Here is a 13,454-nt window from a genome sequence, read left to right as displayed (position 1 = left end):
TATATTTGAAGCATACAATACCATGACGATTGTCCTGCTAACCTTAGGCTGTCTATACATTCTCTCTCGTTTCGTAGTCTAAGAAAAACAAACTATATCAGATTTAAATGATTCAACTCAAGGGAAAAACAGCTTTCAAAACGTCAATACCAACTGCCCCTGAAAAACTGGATTCTTTATAGACAAACCACTAACCCTTAAACTCTCCATCTGCTTACAAAAGAAAATGAGACTTCCTGAGGCCAAATTCTAGTGATGGTATAGTCTCTCACAGTCCAAACTGGAGGAAAAAGTGCCACCTCCTTCCCCCATCAACAATTCCAGTAGCAGCTCAACTCTTTTCAAAAAGCTCTCTTTCAAGAGCACCTCTGATCTGATCCTGCTACAGGTCAATGGTGTGTTTCAGCACATCTTCAACGGGACTTTAAAAACACAGAGTTACCAAGCAATTTGTCACCACTGGGCCTATTCTCTTAATTCTCCACATTCATCCCCAAAGTCTGTCAGCTGTCTCAGCAATTGCTGCGAGGGAAGAAGAGCCAATTAAACTCTCTGCAAGTCCTGTCTCACCCAGGATGTCACAAAGTGTTTGACATCTTATGAATTATGAGAACATGCAATTGATTTAAAGTGTGTAGAAATAGAAATATACCCTTTACTGTATACGCCCACCCACCCATGCATTTTCACATCTAAAAAATTAACTATGCAACGCAGATAACTGCTGTTGGTATTGCACAAGATATTTTGACAAGTCGTTTTTTACCACAACATAAACACAACAACAGGGGTTTGTCATATGCCCTTTTTGATGGATTTCAATTTAGATTCTACCACACAACCGTTTTGCATGATTCAATACGACTGTGATCAGGAAGGGAGAAAATCCCATTCACACTAATTACAAATTACATTCGGGAAAAAAAAACAACAAAATACAGCATTAAAAAGCTGTGGTCCTGTCCAACGATCTCAGGAGTTCAGTGTTAAAGAGGATGAGCAGACATGGGCATTGCAGATGAACCACGGACACGCAGGCAGACAGTCACCCGTGAAGAAATGCAGACAGAGAGACAGAAGATTTGATTTTGCAGCCACACACAATACCTTTTCACCCGGCGAGAAAGCAGCGATGAAGCAGGAGCAGGCCATGGCTGGAGCACGACAAGGTTTTGCAGTAGTGAGACCCAGGCACTCCCAGTTCCGGATGACAGTGCTGCTATCCGCCCAACTTTCTGCAAATGAGCAGAACATCCATCAGAGAGGAGAGAGACGCAGGGGGCAGTGGCTGTTCTGAACTGACTTAATTCCTTTCCTTTTCAGCCTGATGTTTGTGTGAGGTCTGTGTACTTATTTTTTTTTATTATCCCTGCCTGGTAAGTGGTACCATTAAGGACTCAGAGCACATCTATCTGTGATAGCATCAGGAATAGGGAGAGTAACAGTATCTCTTACACAATAGATCTAGCAGATTCACCTCTGCAGGGGAATGAGAAGGATGTGCAGTAAAAATATCCTCAACAAGTCTCCCAGAGGGGCAATCACAATGCTCTGAGCCTTTATCCTTTGATATTTACATAGAGTGTTGCCCATCCCCCTGTAGAGCAGGAGTCCTAACTCCTGTCCTCAGAGTCTGAAATCCATCAGACCTTTTATCAATCTTTAAATTATAAACAGCTTCAGATAAAGCCCTTTGTAATGGGAGAAAAATAAAGGCAATTGAGTTGCCTTTAAATGTAACTCATAGAAATAAATGCAAACCTAAACTATTAGGAGGATACTGTGTATTTTTGCTTTCTTTTATCAAATATAAAATTTTGCATCTATTTAAAATCTAAAATCAATCTCCTCCAATGGACAGAATCCTCACTAACGAACATAAGGGAAAACATCTCCAATTACAATAGTGCAGGTAATTACTGCTAGATGAAGGAGTCTTTAGAGATATTTTAGGTTGGAGCAGTAAAAAAAATGGAAAAGAGTCCTCAAAAAAGCCAGCAAGCACAAGTTTGTGAATCACATAATTTCTTCTAAACATTTTGTGGGCAAAATGACAATGTGTTAATTTTAAGCTTTTATTACACAGGATATTGTTATTATCCAATATCTTACAATGTTATCACTCTACTGCTACTACACTACTGCTAATAATAATAATTGCTTACACTTAGCGCTTTTCTGGATATTCCAAAAGTGCTTTACAGGTAATGGGGACTCCCCTCCACCACCACCAGTGTGCAGCTCCACCTGAATGATGCACCAGTACTCTCAACACACACACAAAAACATTTTCATAAAAGCTAAAGTTCAGTATAATGACAGGTCCTTCCCCAAAAGGAGGAAGATATGTTGCTGTGGAGGTAACTCGCTAGCCAGCCACGTGAGTGGTGAGAGAGCATAGAGGAGACTGCGATGAGAAGTTCTACCTTCATCTCAACCTCTTCACGATGACTTCAGGCCTGCTGGAGAGGCTTGCTGACAGCAGTTGTATAACAGCGCCCAATAAAAGTTGCGAGCCGGCTCCCTCACCCATCCCCAGTCTGCACCCATTACAGAAACCTTCAAGTCAGCTATCAAAAGAAATGCTTTAGCAGTATATCAGTTCAAATTAGTTTGCCACAGTGCTGAGACATGAGTGCCATAGCTCCCTGGTTCTAAAACATACCGATAAATATTCCAGTACATTCTGTGAGAACTGATGTAATGGAAAATGAACACTACTACTACTAATAATATTAATAATACATTGAATCTCAACAGGCATCACATAAAAAATAATAGAGAAGTTAAATAACTTAAAAATCACTAAGAAGGAAAGAAATAGGTAATCAACAATTTACTGCATAGTTCTGTAAGTCGATACACTAGCAGGTAGAGAAGGGAAGTTACAATTCAAGTTCCTTGATGTTCCGTATGTTGAGCAACAGAATCACAGACCAAAGAGCAAAAACACGACAAACAATAGAGACATTGTCGTCTCAGCCTCCCCTGCGCCTTGTGTTTGCACAGGTCGGTAAATGCTTGGGCAGCACAGGGCGAGGCTGTTCATCCGAGGTGATAAAAACCTGCAGACTAAGATTCCTGGAAACTACTCCAAAACATACACAAAGCGCAAGAAAAGAAAAAGAATACAAAATCAGACCTCAAAGTGCGACTTATCACAATTAAATAGAGTGAGGACAATTAAAAGGAGTGTTAGGCAGGTGTTCCAATAACCACTGAAGTGCTTTATAGTGTTGACACAAGGATAAGATGTGGAGGCATACTGGCTAATTCACATAGGTGAAGAGGGCACACATACCATGTGGGAATGAATCAACTTTACCCAGAGGGAGACTGGCAGTGGTATAAGTAGCCCAGTGAGCCAGCACAGGAGGCATTCGACTGAGACGTCAGGCAGGATGGCTCTCGCTATGACCATGATCCTCTCCACAGTGCTGCTGCTGGTTCCAGCGCTCCTGGTTGAAGCAGGTAAGACAGTTCTAGCAGGTGCCTCAGCATATATTAATCAGACTATGTACTGTATATGATAACTACCCTGTACAGCTCATTAATCAAACCAGTAATCATCATTCTTTAGTATTATATACAATAATGTTTGTCTTGCTGCATTTTCTTTTGTGCCCTCTGAGACAATTATGCTCTGCTGGAAAAAGTAACCATAGTGATAGTAATTATTTGGTTAAGAAAACACCCTTTCCTTAGTTCTGTCAGACAAGAAGTGAAACAGGACACATTTGAGGGAGCATTTAGACTTTTGGAACCAACTGGAGAGTGGACGTTGGAATAACAGTAGATAATAACATGGGAATTCAATTTTCGTTACATGAGTTTTCAACTTGTTGTTTCTCTATATATTTCATTATTCTGTTTAAGAATTCTTTGTGTTGCCCATCAGGACATGCAGGACAAAAACATGAGAAAATGCCAGTTTAGCCCATGACATTCTGAATAAAAAAACAGAGAAACATTGAACGAGTAGGTAATTCCTGATAAAAACATAAGAGGTTGAAAACGTATAGCTTTTTTGTAAGACACTAAGAGGAAGAACAGAAAAGATTTGTTTCGCTGCCAGAGGAGAATTGTAAAGGATGCAAAAACAAAAGCAACGTCTTTGAAAATAGCTGCAGATTTTTGAAGTAGAATACACAGTCCCTAACGGACTCACCATGTGAGCAATTCAGGAACAACTCCTGGCATACTACCACCTCAAATAATGCTGAACAGCCCCTTTACAGAGGTACAGTACGGATTTACTGTTTTGTGTTAATAAATGTTAAATACATAACCTTCATGATTCACTAATACAACCTACTGTACTGTTTTAGTTTTAGTCAGTTGCTAGCACTGTGTGTCAGTAATAAAATAGAAACACCTGGCTTACAGATGACTCCCAATGTCCAGATCTATAAAATTCACAATCCTGAAGTGCCTGCATGAGTCCCCAGGAGTGAGAATAGAGTTGGAAAGATACTCAAGAAGAAAAACACTTTCATAGTCAGCATCAAGACCCACGCCTTCAATGACTGAGTGTCCTTACTTCCCAGAATCGAGCGAAGCAAGAAGCAAGTGGTCTCCGATTCAGTTGTCGGTGGAGAACACCATCAACAACACCCCTCCACTGCACTTCAAAAGCTCTGTGCCCTACAGGGGAGTTCTCCTGGGGGCGATGTGGAGAATTCAGCAAGAAAACTCCAATTTCAGGTCGGTAATAAGAAAAGAGGCACTTCAGGAGTACAATCTAAATTTTAAAGAAACTCAAACCTACATTTACCACGACTTTGAAGCTTCTAAACCAAACACTTCCATTCTGAAAGAGGCCATTTTCCTGCACTGTGAAGTTTCATGGCCTTGTCAAGAAGTATGATTTAACACCAGGAGCTGTTGCTGTGGGCTAATGGCCTGGGCTCAGCTATACAAGGCTGTGTCATGGCTGTTTCTGCAGGTATGAGACCAGGGATGACATCAACTATGGCCCCTACCTGGTGAGTGTGAACGGAGTGGCTGGGAACGACACGGCCCACACGTACTGGCAGCTGCTGAGGTACCCCAACACGCCTCTGGACCGGGGTGAGTCACTGTGAGAATCCCATCACACCCCTGTCAAAGAACCGGGAGAGACAGGCCTGCCACAGCCCTGCGCCATCCTTGTCCTGACTGGAAGACAAGGGACAGGAGCTCAGCTCAAGGGCTGTGGGAGTCTGGAACAAGCAACCCAGCCATGTTGTTAAAGCCGCTATCCTGGCTTCTTTCAAGAAATGGCTGCAGGAGATTCTTGGTCAATTATTTGCTAACTACTGAACAGGCTAGATGGACAAAATGACCCCCTGTTGTTTGTAACATTTCTTCAGTTTTAATTACATTTAATTAAAAGTAATTACCTCACGCCTCCTTCCACTTTGTCTTCTGTTGGACAAACGCTGGTGTGGTGAATATGCATCAATGCCAATACAGATACCAGCTAAAACACAGGACAGTTACTGTTACCCCCATTAACAGGTGATATAATTCAGCTTCATGGCACTGGAAGAAAAAATTAATTAATGTAAAGTGTTTGACACATAATCTAGGGAATTACAGCTCCTCTTGTCCAAAGGACTTCATCCACAGCCCTAGGGAGAGTGTGTTCACGTAGGTGTGTTACCACGGGCTGAGAAAGATTCTAACCACAAGAACCCAAGACCCACCAGTGAAATTACTGTAATCAAACGAAAATCAGCAATAAATGTTCAGTAAATGAATCTGCAGCCATAGCATTCTGGGTCCTGGATAAGCCCAACACCCAGGAATGAGCAGTGTTTGATTTCGATTATCAATGTCAAGTTGATTTCAGCCAGACAAGCTGGTGCATAGATAGTTCTCATCGCAGATGTGGAAAGTTGGGAAATTACCCTGCTTTGGCTTCCAGCAAAACAGATGACAACATTAGAATTTGCCTGTGACGTAGAGGAATGATGATGCAAGTCTCTTCACTGTGACAACAGCTATGAAATCCATGCCTTGCGAATTCTGTCCAGCTGAGTTCCTGTTTTAATTCATACTTCTCCCTGCATCTGGGCTCGCTTGTCTCTGTGCTGTGATATAACTTAATTAAGCACATCTGTCTGTTCACTCACCTTGTCTTTCCAGGAGTCGGGTGCTACATTCCAGAGGAAAACGAGCACATCATCCTGAGATTCACAACTTGGGATTAGAGGAGACCACTGGAATAAACTAACTGGGAGTCAGACCTTTCCCCTAAGTCTCTGCTGCAAGAGCGACTCGCTAGAGATGGAAGCATTTCCTGACAGGGTCTTCCAGGACTTTCCTGCTCTGGAATACAACTTTTACTATCCTGAATGATTTTATGAAACCACTGAAGGTGTCCCAATAAAGTATGAGAATGATTATGAAAACTCACTGCCGTGTCTTGTCTTGTGCTTGTGCTAACTGGTGCTGACTGGTGGACTGCTGGAGAAGTTAGATCTAATGTCCTAATGGCCAGTACACACGTTACTGTTATAGGTATATATTCATAGGAAGTGTAGCATGTGCTGCTTTTGCAATTTGCAGAGTTTTAGACTGTTTATGTTATGTACAGCAGATTGTTTTATTGAACTATTCATGTTCTGCCAGCTTTTCCATCCACCCAACCACCCATTTATGCCTAGTCTAGCAAAAAACAAGATCAACCATCACTAGTTTTCCATTTGCAAAACAATACAAGCAAAACAGAATTATTTGTATTGCTGAACAGTAAATGCATTTCTTGTAAATACTGAAAAGCAAAGCTTCAGCCTTTGCTTAAAATCTGAACACAAGTGTCTTACATTCCTTTTCTTATAAAAAGGGACACACACGTGTTCCTCTCAGGCTCGTACACACCCATGCAGAGATCTTTTCTTTCTGGGCTTTGGTAATAAAGACACTACTGGGGCATCATGGGGAACAAGGCAGAACTACACCATGGATGGGATGCCAATCTGTTGGGAGGTACATGCACACCTGGACAGTTTAGAGAGGCCTGTTAAAACCAGTGAAAGCCTGCGCTGACACTGTTGCTATGGTGCCACACATGTGCACACACCTGCCTTCCCTATACCCATTAAGCCAGCCAGCATGTCTTCAGAACACTGGAGGAAAGTGGGGTTACTTAATTATCCTGCCCAGAAGGCGCTGATTGGTTTTTCAGTTTGGCAACAATACGTTTTCGTTACCTGTCATATTCATTCCTGGTCCTTGAAGGCCACAGTCCACTGAGGTAATTTTTATACTGTATCTTCACGAGTATAAAAATGGTACAAGTGTTAATCAAGACCAGTTCAGTAAACAGTAGATTCCAATCAAGTCAATGAGAGGCCAGGCTGGAATGAAAACTGAAAGACTCAGCACGTGTACAAGACAGCTTTTCCCACAGCAAACCTAGCCTTAGCTAGTTCACACAGCTATTTCCTTTTCCATCTAGATATAAATCCCTTCCAAACCCAGAGGAGCAGAGTCTAAAAGACATTTTCCTCAAGCACACATTTCTCCAGAGACAAGAATATAAAAATAAACTTGCACTTGCACGAAGGAAAAAAGCACCAATCTCTTATGGCTGGTCAAATCCAAAAGATATCTTCAATATATCCAAATATATAAATATATATTCCAGAAGATATCTTCAACCTTCAATTCAGAAGAAATCCAAAAAATATCTTCAAAAGTTTTATGGATGGAACTTGGAAAGAAAGGACAAGAAAAAATTTCACCTGACAAGGGTGGCTTTATTATCTTTTGTTCTGTTTCAGGTTAAAGGGTTGTACTGTTCCAATTCAATAACAGAAACCCTTTAAAGCCCAAAGAAATGTTTATGATATTTTATGACATAAAATCTCCTGACACAGACAAGGAAGAATTAGAATAATAGGACTATTGAATGGATGTAAGAAGAGCTGGAGAATCCCAATTGAGGTCAAACAGAACAGAAATATTAGACCTAAAGCAGTTTAGGCCTTGAAAAAACAGGGAAATGGCCTGAATATGAAAAACAAAACATCGTTCAGAACAGCAGTAGTCAGTGATCTCGCATTTTAAGGTCCAAGGATTCTAGTGACCTTGAAGAAAGGAAAGGACATGGGCCAGATTAGCAAGCCTGGAAGTTATAGCCATAAAGGTGCAAAGGGCAGAAGTATCTCAGGGGAATGGAGACAGTCATCCGTTCTGCTGTCATCAGTGAGCCATTTATCCCTGTGAGGGTCAAAGCAAGAGCTTATTCCAGAAGCACAGGCAGGACTTTGAGCAAATGGCTGCTGTCATCCCTGCTCTGGACTTCAGTCTACTTCAGACCTCTGCTACCCTGAGGCCAAAGAAAGACTAATACATATTAATATGTATTATTAAACTAATACATATGTATTATTAAACTAATACATATTAATGTATTGGCTTAAGTGCTGGTGGTTTTTCCCATATCGTAAACCACTGAGGGCACCATCACACTGAAAGGAATATATTCCCCCATGCACTGCTGGCATAGCCTGGATTTGAACCATCCACCTCCCATCTGCCATGCTGGAGCGTATCCTAGATTTTAAAGGGCGTGCCGGGAGATGACACACCAAGCCAATGAGATTAAAAACCAGGCTCCTCAGGCGACCACCGGATAACCTGAACGATCCAGATCGAGGAAATGCATCCTGCAACCCTGCGCTCAAAAGATGATATTGCATCCATACAGGGAAGCTTCTGAGAACAAGCTGGGAAAGCTTAAATGGTCCAAGAACAAACATTACACTATGGAAACTAAAACGACATTCTAAAGAAGGTGAAGGGAGATTTGAGACTATCAGAGCAAAAACAAAATAGCTTTCTCTGACCAGCTAAATCTGTACTGAAAGCTCGGCCCCACCCCATTCCTCCTTCCCCAGATCTGTTACAGGAGAGGAGGTATACAGTAAGTAGCCCAGTGAGCCAGCACAGGAGGTATTCGACTGAGACGTCAAGCAGGATGGCTCTCGCTGTGACCATGATTCTCTCCACAGTGCTGCTGCTGGTTCCAGTGCTCCTGGTTCAGCCAGGTAAGACATCCCAGATACCAGCCCCTGCCAAGCAGGTGCTTTAGCATATAGTATATTAATCAGACTATGGATATGAAAACTACTGCACCCTGTACAAGCTCTTTAATCAAACCAGTAATCATCATTCGGTAGTAATTACTGCATACATAATCTTGATTTCACACTGCATTTTCTTTTGTGCGCTCTGATAAAATTTGGTTCTGCTGCCAGTACTGCTGTGAAAAAAATCTTAATACTTATCTACACAGCATCAGTATTAACAGCTTTTTATATGAGCAGTTCTGTGAAACCGCCTTATGAAAGGGTGTGGACTGTTACACTCATTCTTTTTCTTACTCTCTTGTTTTTCTATCTGACTATTTCCTTATCCAGTTTAAGAATGCCTTTGTTTTGTCCATCAATGGAGTGCAGGTTGAAACACTAAAAAGGTCTTCAGATGAAAACATTCCCGAATGCCAGTATTAATCACCATTTTCTATAAGTACAACGCAGGGAAACATTGCAACAATTACAGATAAAAAGAAACTTGAGGTTGATTGCTGAACATGTGCAGCTTTTTTAAAAAAAAACCCACAAACTAATAGGCTTATTTTGCTGCCACAGGTGCATCGTGCAGAAAGAAGAAACAAAAGTCGATGAAAAGGGGTGTAATCCTTTGCTGTAGAATACAGTGCACAGTCCCTACTGGACTCACCTGTAAGACATGCGTTAGCAATTCAGGAAAGGCAAATTAACAGTGAGTAGCTAACCAACACTTAGCAAATGATGAACGATCTCTGTATACAACTTAACTACTGTTCTTACGTTTAATAATAAATGCCTAATGATCTTCATGTTTCACTAATACAGCCTGTATAAGGCATGTTTTAATCAGTGTCTAGGACTCAAAAGCTGTGTGTCAGTAATAAAGTATTAACAATTGCCTTACAGATGATTTCTAACATCTAAATCTAAATCAAAATCACAAACCTGGAGTGTCTGCAAGAGTCCCCAGGAGTGAGAGTAGTGACTGAATGTCCTTTTTCCCACAGAATCTAGCGGGTGGTCGCCAATTCTGTTGTCAGTGTGGAACGCTATAGACCAGAAAGCTCCACTGTGCTTCAGAGGATCTGTGCCCTACAGGGGCTCTCTTCTTGGGGCGATGTGGAGAATACAACAAGCCAACTCTAATTTCAGGTCAGGACACCACATCGGTGCGGAGTTACAGACAGCAGTTAAAAGATTTCTTAACAATAATATAGCCCTGTATCTCAAAAGCAATATAGCAGAAACAGCTCCCCTGCAGAATTAGTCAATAATGGCCAGTCTTTGGTCACGTTGCCCATTTTAGATGAGTACTGTACTATGAAGTGTAAAGGACAGTGTAGAGTACTAAGCAAGTCTCTGGACTCATATTGGTGGGTTGTGGGTTCAAGTCCCTGTTGGAAACCATTGTCAATATCTGCCTCTATATATTCAGAAAACTTAGGTCTTATGATAACCTGTTGTTTCTCCAGAGGGGAATAATGTGTTCTCTGATTGCTTGTCCTAGAAACCAGGAAGAGCCTGAAAAATAAAAATGGTGACAAATGAGCGATTGTGCATGGCTGGAATAAATTACCTACTGATTATGAAATGAGAATTTTAGTTACATTTAGCACATAAGGTAAATGAGAAACAGAATATCAATATTAGTATTATATACCATCCTGGAGTGTGTGATTCCAAACTATGCAGCGATAATTATGTCAGTCAGCTGCTGTACCTTTGGATACAGTAGTTTAGTTGCATTGTTCCAGTACACCCTCCTGTAGAAATGGGTTTTGGTCTCAGAAACGGACCCTCTTTTTTTAGAAAAACCTCCATGATAAAAAAAGAGGCAGTTTTGGAGTACAATTTAAATTTTGCAGAACTGCAAACCTACATTTACCATAACTTTGAAGCTTCTATACTGTAGAAACCAAGAGATTCGAGCCTGAAGTGTCCGTTCGTCCAGCTAAGCTTTATTGTTTGCATACAAGGAACCACAAGAAGGACCATAGTAGCTATAGCAGTTATCGTAGCTCAAAGGGGATCTGGCTCTAGACAGCTTATATATACACTTTTCTCTACACCCTTCTCCTCCTGTCTTTGAGGTAGCTTTCTCAAGAAACTCCAGGGCTCAGAAAGCACTTAACACATTCCTTTCTTATCAGGGAGTTTAGTAGAAACATTCTGTCCCCATCAGGAGGTTAGAACAGAAGATGGGAGTTCAGTACAGCGTGGGAAAAGCACCTGTGCTAAAGCAAGCTGGAAGGTTAGAGTTTAGCATGTGAATTCAGCAGGAGTTCACAGCAGCTACCACTATATGGGTACAGAGTAACATACAGATTCTGCTCGCAGACTCCATCAATACGAAACACTTCCATTCTGAATGAAGCCTAAACCGCAGGTCATTTTTCCTACACTCTGAAGTTTCTTGGCTGTGTCAAGAAGTATGAATTAACGCTCTTTCTCCAGCTGCCTGTGTCATTGCCAGAAGCTGTCGCTGTGGGCTAATGGCCTGGGCTCAGCTCACAAGGCTGTGTCTGTTTCTGCAGCTTTGAGACCAGGGATGACATCAACTACGGCCCCTACCTGGTGAGTGTGAACGGAGTGGCTGGGAACGACACGGCCCACACGTACTGGCAGCTGCTGAGGTACCCCAACACGCCTCTGGACCGGGGTGAGTCACTGTGAGAATCCCATCACACCCCTGTGGGAGCTGTCAAAGAACCGGGAGAGACAGGCCTGCCACAGCCCTGCGCCATCCTCGTCCTGACTGGAAGACAAGGGACAGGAGCTCAGCTCAAGGGCTGTGGGAGTCTGGAACAAGCAACCCAGCCATGTTGTTAAAGCCGCTATCCTGGCTTCTTTCAAGAAATGGCTGCAGGAGTTTCTTGGGTCAAGGATTTGCTACCAAACAGGCTAGGTGGGCCAGATGGCCTCATCTTGTTTGAAACCTCTCTTATGTTTGTCTTCAGTTCTGATTCCATGTAATGCAATACAACTGCCTCAATTCTCTGACTCTCCCGCCTTCTCCTTGGTTGCAGAAACACTGGCATGCTGAACACCTATCAGCGCCAATGCAGATACCAGCAAAAACACAGGATAGTTACTGTTACCCCTCATTAACTGGTTATCTAATTCAGCTTCACGGTACTGGAAGAAAAAAAATCATATGAAGTGTTTAACACATCACCTAGAGAATTACAGCTCCACTTGCCCAAAGGATCCCATCCACAGCCTTAGGGCGAGTGAGCTCATGTGGGTGTGTTACCATGGGCAGAGAAACATTCTTACCACAAGAACTCAAGAGTCACCAGTGAAGTTACTGTAATTGATTGAAAATCAGCAATAAATGTGTGGTAATAAACAAATCTGTTGCCACAGTATTCTGGGTCCTGGATAAGGGCAAAGACGTTCTGTGCACTGGTCATTCTCCACCCAAGAATCAGAAATGTTCGCTCTGAATGATCAATGTCAAGTTGATTTCAGTCAGGCAAACTGGTGCATAGATTGTTCTCATCACAAATGTTGCAAGTTTGGAAATTAACCTGCTTTGGTTTCCAGTAAAACAATGACAAACTTAGAATGTGACTGTGATGTAGAGGGAAGATGATGCAAGTCTCTAATGGCAACAGCTATGAAATCCATGCCTTGCGAATTCTGTCCAGCTGAGTTCCTGTTTTAATTCATGCTTATCCCTGCACCAGGGCTAGCTTGTCTCTGTGCTTCGATATAACTAAATTAAGCACATCTGTTTGTTTACTCACCTTGTCTTTCCAGGAGTCGGGTGCTACATTCCACAGCCAAAAGAGCACATCATCCTGAACTTCACAACCTGGGACAATCCAAAACTACACTAAACTAATCGGGAGGCTGAATGTTCCCTACGTTCCTACTGTGAAACTGACTCAAGTCAGACAGAAGAATTTCCTCACAAGGTCTTCCCAGCTGTCCTGCTCTAGTAATAAATCTCTGACTATTCTTTACAATTTTGCTCAAAATCTGAACATGTCTAGAAATCCAAATAAACTCTGGTGTGATTAAAATGCACTCCCTTGTCTTATCTTGCTTTCTGAGATGAATTTATTTCTAAAACATGACACACAAGTGGGCTACTGCCGGACTGAGATAGATATTCAATCAATGCATGTGTTACTGGTAAACAGATATAGCAAACATGTGTAGGAAGAGCAGCAAATCATGCTTTAGCAATTCTCAGGTTACCTTTTTTACACCTGTAGTTTTACTGAGCTATTCATACTCTTCTACTACGTCATCCATCCACCCCACTACCCCTCTTGCCTGGACTCCCCCAAAATAAGATTGTCATTTCAATAGCTTGCCATTTGCCAAAGAATACATGAATGCAAAATAGAATTAAGGCAGGGCTACACCATGAGTTGGGATGCC

The 13,454-nt window shown here is 41.9% G+C and overlaps 2 protein-coding genes across 2 annotated transcripts; both read left to right on the top strand.

Annotated features, from left to right (window-relative positions):
• The first annotated feature begins 3,372 nt into the window (after positions 1-3,372).
• Positions 3,373-6,399, top strand: LOC148816801 (transcobalamin-2-like). Its single transcript, XM_088939750.1, has 4 exons — positions 3,373-3,471; positions 4,548-4,704; positions 4,946-5,070; positions 6,130-6,399. The coding sequence occupies exons 1-4, from the start codon at positions 3,402-3,404 to the stop codon at positions 6,192-6,194; spliced, it is 417 nt and encodes a 138-aa protein (XP_088795876.1). The 5' UTR covers positions 3,373-3,401; the 3' UTR covers positions 6,195-6,399.
• A 2,548-nt stretch (positions 6,400-8,947) lies between these two features.
• On the top strand, positions 8,948-12,984 carry LOC148816800 (transcobalamin-2-like). Its single transcript, XM_088939749.1, has 4 exons — positions 8,948-9,038; positions 10,070-10,214; positions 11,597-11,721; positions 12,825-12,984. Exons 1-4 carry the CDS (start codon positions 8,969-8,971, stop codon positions 12,902-12,904), a joined length of 420 nt encoding a protein of 139 aa, XP_088795875.1. The 5' UTR covers positions 8,948-8,968; the 3' UTR covers positions 12,905-12,984.
• Positions 12,985-13,454: the final 470 nt, after the last annotated feature.

The sequence above is a fragment of the Atractosteus spatula genome, chromosome 22 (assembly GCF_055471065.1).
Source record: "Atractosteus spatula isolate fAtrSpa1 chromosome 22, fAtrSpa1.hap1, whole genome shotgun sequence".
Taxonomy (NCBI): domain Eukaryota; kingdom Metazoa; phylum Chordata; class Actinopteri; order Semionotiformes; family Lepisosteidae; genus Atractosteus; species Atractosteus spatula.
This window is presented reverse-complemented; position numbering and strand designations above follow the sequence as displayed.

Excerpts from the sequence above, each read along its gene's own strand:
- LOC148816800 (XM_088939749.1), top strand. The coding sequence starts at position 8,969 with ATGGCTCTCGCTGTGACCATGATTCTCTCCACAGTGCTGCTGCTGGTT. Across the intron at positions 9,039-10,069 it reads AGTGCTCCTGGTTCAGCCAG|AATCTAGCGGGTGGTCGCCA; the intron begins GTAAGACATCCC and ends TTTTTCCCACAG. Across the intron at positions 10,215-11,596 it reads CAAGCCAACTCTAATTTCAG|CTTTGAGACCAGGGATGACA; the intron begins GTCAGGACACCA and ends CTGTTTCTGCAG.
- LOC148816801 (XM_088939750.1), top strand. The coding sequence starts at position 3,402 with ATGGCTCTCGCTATGACCATGATCCTCTCCACAGTGCTGCTGCTGGTT. Across the intron at positions 3,472-4,547 it reads AGCGCTCCTGGTTGAAGCAG|AATCGAGCGAAGCAAGAAGC; the intron begins GTAAGACAGTTC and ends CTTACTTCCCAG. Across the intron at positions 4,705-4,945 it reads CAAGAAAACTCCAATTTCAG|GTATGAGACCAGGGATGACA; the intron begins GTCGGTAATAAG and ends CTGTTTCTGCAG.